The 7,267-nt window shown below is 31.5% G+C and overlaps 1 protein-coding gene across 1 annotated transcript; it reads right to left on the reverse strand.

Annotated features, from left to right (window-relative positions):
- LOC109356090 lies at window positions 226-6,969 on the reverse strand. Its single transcript, XM_019599428.1, has 3 exons — window positions 5,936-6,969; window positions 1,605-2,144; window positions 226-602 (listed from the first exon to the last, which is right to left on the reverse strand). Exons 1-3 carry the CDS (start codon window positions 6,794-6,796, stop codon window positions 501-503), a joined length of 1,503 nt encoding a protein of 500 aa, XP_019454973.1. The 5' UTR covers window positions 6,797-6,969; the 3' UTR covers window positions 226-500.

Raw genomic sequence — 7,267 nt, forward strand, 5'->3', positions numbered from 1 at the left:
ATGTATGACCCAAAATTTCTTACACTAGGAATTATAAAAACATTAAAATTCTAAACTGAGTCCTCTAACACTCAGTTAGTTTTAACAAACGTAAGGAAAAAAGACCAATTATAACCTCTTAGCAAAATAATTCTAGTGGAACCCAGGGCATTCTTCCATAGTAACGCTAGCTCTCCTAACTTTGACCACTAGATGAGTTTGTGGATACCTTCTGTCCCAAATGATTGTACTACTTTATGTACATTCTTCATATAAATATAGTAAACACTTGAAATGGCTTGCGACATTATGAGTGTTCAAAATGACATTTTTTAAATAAGTATAGTAAACACTTTAGAAGGTTTGTGACATTTCCTGAACTTAGGATTTGCCAACCCCCCATCCTAAATATACTCAGTTACCAAATTAACAAAAAAACATGTTTTAGGGAGAAACCAATATCTAAGTACCTACAACACCCACCAAGAAATTCTCAAAAAACATGTTTGCCATTCCTATAATTACAATTCAATAACTTCATTTTCCCTGCATTCCCCAACATCAATCACCATTGTTCCTTTTTTCTTTGTTCTTTGGACCCTGCAACAATTTCTTCTTGGAGACTGCATAAAATCAACAAAAACAAATCAGCTTCAGTAAGCAACTCAGTTTCATTCAACTAAATGTCAAAGATAGATTATTGTATGCTCCCACAACAATAAATTTCTGTATTACCATTGAATGTATGAGTTATAACTTAAAAAAATGTGGTTAGAGTAGGATGAATAATTTTAAACCCACCTACTCCATCGTGCTACTTACTAAATAAGAAAAGTATCAAATGCTTTTCATACTCCAAATTATTGTATGCATTTACTATTTTCCTTATTAGTATTAGGAGGATTTGTGAGATGATTTTTAAACAACAATGCAGACTCCGGTAGAAAACAAAAAATGATCACACATTTAATGATATATGGAAACAAATATCTCTTGCTCGGTTAGTAAGCAAGAATTATTCAATATCAAACATTCCATTCAGAGCAATTAGAGGGGTTTCTGAGTTCCTTATTGGTTATTATAGCAAACTTAATATTGTACTTAATTTATGAGAAAAGAATCTTTTCCAATAATGGTGAGACAAGTTAATGATCTTGCCTTTATATTTAAGGGTCAAGATATCATTATATTGAATTTAAAGGGTAAATTTGTCACATCATAGAATTTCCCCCCTTTGTTTCTTATACACTTCCCTCTCCATTACTGGTCTTTTGGGTCGAATTCTACTCATATCTTTAAGTCCTAATAAACGGTATCTCTCATTGAGAGTTGTATCCTAGAAAGAGTTACCTATAGGTTGCATTAAGGTATATAATTGAACCCCGATAGAGATAGGTGAGCGAAACCGCTAAAAAGAAAAGAAAAAAACTATCATTGGGTTAGTGTTGATAAAGTGAAATTTGTCGAGAATGTCGCCCTGAAAGGGGCATCAGTGTTAGAAGTTCCATATTGGGTAGCATACCTCAATATGGTATTAAGTTATATAATGTTTTCCCACTTAAGAGACTAGCTTGGTTAAGACTCTACTCATGCACCTTAAATAAATAAAAGAAGTATGAAAGTACCTTATCCCACAAATGAGGGTCTGGTTTCTTATGAAGCTCTACCATTCTGATTTGAGTTGGATCAGCCATTTTCCAATTACAAGCAGGGTTTTCTTGAGTTCGAACATACAAGCTCATAGTCTCATTCTTACCCTTGTCATACAATGCAGTAGACATGTGATAAACAAATGGTTTCTGACAAACATGCCTGCTCACAGGTCGTGTGTTAAAAGGATAAGCAGTATAATCAGCTCGCTTGTACCAATTAATAAAAGTTCGGGCCGGCATTTCCATCTCTCGAGCTGAGAAAATGCCTCTGAATATTTGAACTGCATAGCCCCAAGACACTGATATGGTCCATTTGTGAGTACTGTCATAGCAAATGGATTGTTGCATTATCCCTGCAGGATCTAGTTTTATGGGCACCTTGAGTTGTTTTAGGGCATGGACTCGAGTCATATTTGGAAAGATGGGTTCAACCAGGTCAAGGTGATGGAGGGATACCAATGGTGTAAGTGGGTGTGCTGCTAGGAGTCCAAAGAGACTGCCGTGTACATCAAACTATTCAATAGAAAACAGAAGGAAGGAATGTTAGTTTATGAGAGAACTATTTGAAATAATTATATGCTACAACAAACATAAGAATAACATGTTTATAGACTGATACAGCCTAAATGTGGCCGATGCGGTTGCATTGTGTCCCGATGTAGCCACATCAATGTGATTTAGTGTCACACTGTAATTGTATTTTGACGCGGTTAAAGTCATCATTATTACTACACTATTGTGACCGCATTATGCAATATGAATGTACAAATTTAAACTTGCAATAGGATGTTTTTTTTTCTCATTCCCTACTCTTCTCAGTCCCTCCCCTCCTAATGCCTCCCATAACCCTATCCCTAGAACAAGAAAAACTAAACCTTTTCTTTCTAAAGGATGTCATGTCCTCATGTTTACACTTTTCTTTCTAAAGGATGTCATGTTTATAGAGAAGCACGTAAAAACATACGTACTAGTATAAAAAAGTTTCAATACACTGTTATTATTCATCATTCATTCTTTTATTATTTTTGACTCTTAATAAATAAAAAATGAATGGTGGATGATATATTAATTGTTGTATAGATATTTATATTTACAATTAAGGTTTGTCCCTTACCCGACCTTAAGGTTGATAGGGTCACTTTTTTAAACCCGGACCTAGTCCTAGATCCACAGCTAACCTGACCCCAAATATTGACTAGGACAACCTTTGAACTCGAACCCGATTAAATACATAACTCGTTAAATGTATATATTGTTAACCATATATATATGATGAAAAAATAGAGAATCGATATAATTGATCAAATAGATATTATTACTCTATATACAATTGATAAGTGAGTGATCATTGGACTCGTCGGAACAAGACATGTTTGTCCCCTACCCAACCATAAATATAAATACTATATGGGTCTAATTTTTTAACACAAACTCGGTGCTAGATCTAATAAGACCCGACCATATTTGGACCCGATCATGATCGAGTCAAACTGAGTGAGCTAGTGTTATCTCCTACTCACCCCTATTTACAATGCATAAATATTACACTCATACACAAATAATTCATATTTAATTTTTTTTATTAATGATTTCACCTACATTCTCCATCTGCCTAGTGATTTAGCAAACCATATGTACCGCATTCTGAAATCGCATTAAAGAAATGCTCTTTGAATAATATGTTAAGATTAAAATGATGAATCAAGTATCTAACTGAACCATGTAATTCATATCGGATAACCATGGTAAAATTAGTATAAAAAATTAAATTTAAACAACTAGACAATTAAAAAAATAATCAAAACCATAAATGCGTGTTACATTGTTTTAATGATTAATGAGTGAAGTAGAAAACGTGTACGAACTAATCAACTAGACGAAACAAGAACTTGCGTATGCAAAAGTAATCACATTGTGGATTTGGTCACATAACTGGTATTTAATTATGTATCACAACTTAATCAGACTATGTATCACCTCTCTCAAACAATGTCTTATTCACCGGTCTGCACTAATCACATATTGTCATATGAATAAAATAAAAATTTTAGAAATAAAAAATAATGTTCTAATTAACTGAGGATAGAATAAGACATTATTCGGGACACAAATAATTTATATTATGAATGATGTGGGTGAAGTGGGAACTCAGAAAAAGGTTCTTATATTATCTAATATAAACAATGCAGGTGATTGTGGTTCAAGATATTAATGGTGTGGTGGGGCTACTATGTACTTTATAGTATGTGACAAATGAACCTCACAAGTGTATTAATTTTCAAATTATGTCTACTGACTTAGGAAGATGAATGGGTCAATTCAACGGCACGTCATTCACAGCCCGTTAGCATGGACGATGCTGCGAACCATAAAATATTCTCCACAAAATGAGGCTTGCTTACATATTTTGTGTGCTAAAAATGAGAAGAAGAAAAAAAGACAAAGTTTAAACGAACAAGGCAACAACTTTTAGAATTTGACCTTTTTGAGGTGGAGTTGGCTTATAGAGTTTGACCTTTTGTACTAAATTTCAAAAAGAACAAGTCAATGATTAATTAAATTTAGAATATAATATTTATGCATCCTCAATATTTATATAGTCAATGTAAGTGTAATTATATATTTATTCATCTTTCATTTGTATTCTTTTATCTGGATTAATAGTATATAAAAATCTCATATTGTGAGTGCATTTATTTTTATCTTAAATTATTATTCAGTTTATGATGATAGCATTTTTTGGGCATCTAAAAGGTAAAAAAGTTGATTTAATAGTTACTATCTACTATCTATGTTCTGATTTCTGAGCATTTGCTTGTTGCGTCTTCTCTATATTTTTATATTTTGCAACTGGCATCTATGGCCGCTGAAATTTTTACCAATAAATTGATCATCTAACTATCAAATTTCACCACGTATAAAGAGGATCCTATGACAGTTCATTCGATACATATATAAAAAAAATAAAAATAAATAAATAAATAGTGACACAATATGCAGGACACAATATGCAGAACTGGGTTGCTAAAAATGTGCAGAAATATCCTCTAGTTTAAAGTCATTCTATCTAAATTCTGATCTTAAATTAATTCACATGAAGATTACATCTGCTAAATTGGTGTTCCAATCATATTCCGCGCCCAATACTATATTATTTTGGAAGAGATGAAGGTGAAAATATTTATTCCACAATTAATATTCAATTATTAATATTTAATTTTTTGGAAGAGGTGAAGGTGAAATTATTTATTCCACAATTAATATTCAATGTTTAAAATATTTAATTTTCCACAATTAATTTTCTAAAATAAATATGTTCTTCATTCCAATGACTAGAGAAATGTTTTTGGAAGAGGTGAAGGTGAAAATGGAAAGATGAGTTTCATCACAATTCCTTAAACATATGTATGAAAAAAGGTACTAAGAGGATAATACATTAAAAAATTGAGAAATTTTAGAAGAGATGTCAAAAAGTAAATATTAAATTATTGTGTGAAAAATAGTTAATGAAATAAATATGGATAAATTTGAATGTATATAATTATCTTAATGTTATAAAAAATTATAAATATGAAATAAAATAAACAAAAGTTTTTTAAAGGAAGCATTAAATTTTCCACCACTTCAGATAAATTTCCCAATACATTTTGTCTATTGTATCTTATACATTGTCTTAGATCAATAATAATGAAATAAAAATGACAATAATAATAAAGATCTTTTCCACTAATAAAAAGGCAGATGTTTTTGCATTTGTTTTTAATAATAAAAGTGTAATTTATATAATCAAAAGGATAAAATTGTTATTACAAATTATATTTTTATTTGTTTCTGAATTACTTCTCTCTCAGATCTTTGTTCACAAGGAATCATGAACTAAAATAACAAGTTGACTAAGTCTTTCTGTAATGTAACACAATTAACTTCTTTCTCTTTTGCTTTCTATGTTTTTTCACCCTTTATCCCACCTACCCATTTTCAGAAAAATGAGTTCTTATTTTTTTTATTGCTTTTAAAGTAAATGTGTTTTTAATTAAGCATAAAGGCGTCATTTTTTGAAATATATTTATTGCCTTGACCTTATATCATATTTTATGTCTTCCTTTAACCAAAATATCTATTAATTAAAAATAAAAATTAATATTTTAATATTATCTTTTTAAATTTAATTAGGAGATTACGAGACATATTACTTAGGGATCTTTGTTTTATCCTTGTTCTCATTTTCCCACATCTATCATGAACCCAAAAAACAAGGGATGATAATCAAAAAGTAATAAAAAAATATATCAGTGATCACTAACCTGATGAAACCCTTTTTCCTTGGTGAGTGGAACTCCAAGCTCAGACATACAAGCTTGAATCCTATCATCAGATCCATACAAACCAGGGTACCTTTGAATGCATCTATCCTGCATTTTCTCCAATGCCAAAGCCAAAGGATAACTAATAGCAAAACCACCACCACCATAAGCCATATTATAAGAAAAATATATATTCTGCAGATGACTCTCAGAAGAACTTCCAATATAATAAAACTGATTATGATCATATTTCTGCAAAACCTTAACCAAATTCTCAGTCACAAAAACAGTGTCATCATCTCCCATCACAAACCACCTCACATTTTCCATCCCAAGCCTCAATGTTTCTGACACTATCCTTGAAATTCTTATTGCTGATCTGTGACCCTTTGGGTTCTTGTACTTGAACCTTGAAGTGTCTTCTGAGATCTTCAAAGGGGGTAATAGATTCTCATCATTAGACTCATTTTCCACCTTCTGTTCAAGCCACACTATGCCCCTCATTTCATTTGGCCTCCACCATAGTTTTATGTACTCTTTTCTTTGCTTCCATAGCTTTGCTGAAGCTCCTATCCCAAACACTATGTGAGAAATGTTGGTTTCTTCAAATGCTTGTTCCTTTTCTGTCCCTCTCTCTAGTTTTACTACTTCAGAGGTGGTGGTTGTGGTTGTGGTGTCTGATACATGAGTGATTGAAATGTGGGTATTTTGGTTTTGGTCACACTTATATGAGAAGCTAACAAATCTAAGAGAATAGAAAAGGTATGAGATTGACAATAGGAGAAAAAAGAAAGCCATTAACTTTGAAAAGGTCCATGAAGAATGAAAATGGTGTTCTGGGTCTTTGGAATTGTTCTTCATTGTGGACAAGGTTTCAAAGATTTAGAAAAGAAACAAGAGAAATCAGAACCCAAAAGTATGTTTTGATCATAATTGGCTCATATCAGAATTTATAAGAACCCCATCAAAGGGAAAAGAGAAGAAGGAAATATTATATTGGGTAAAGTTTGAAACTTGAGAAGTGACAGTTTAAAGGGAAGGGGTGTCTCAGACAGTATTTTGACGTTAACGTACAAGAAATCTAATGAATAGGCATCTATTGGGTTGGGTAAAGTATATCTTAAAAAACATCCGGTACAAAATCTTTATTAATAAGATTTAATATGTATACATTAAGAGTGTAAATGTTTTTTATATTATCAGTCAATCATCTATCATTGATTTATTAATTATCATTGACTCTCAAACAAAAGTAATACAAATAAATGATGGATTGACAGTGTAAAATTTTTTACATTATCAGTGCACAGATTTTAAACTCTTGTTAATATT

Source organism: Lupinus angustifolius, chromosome LG09 (genome assembly GCF_001865875.1).
Source record: "Lupinus angustifolius cultivar Tanjil chromosome LG09, LupAngTanjil_v1.0, whole genome shotgun sequence".
NCBI lineage: Eukaryota > Viridiplantae > Streptophyta > Magnoliopsida > Fabales > Fabaceae > Lupinus > Lupinus angustifolius.

Excerpts from the sequence above, each read along its gene's own strand:
- LOC109356090 (XM_019599428.1), bottom strand. The coding sequence starts at position 6,796 with ATGAAGAACAATTCCAAAGACCCAGAACACCATTTTCATTCTTCATGG. Across the intron at positions 2,145-5,935 it reads AGGAAAAAGGGTTTCATCAG|TTTGATGTACACGGCAGTCT; the intron begins GTTAGTGATCAC and ends TCTATTGAATAG. Across the intron at positions 603-1,604 it reads ACCCTCATTTGTGGGATAAG|TCTCCAAGAAGAAATTGTTG; the intron begins GTACTTTCATAC and ends GATTTTATGCAG.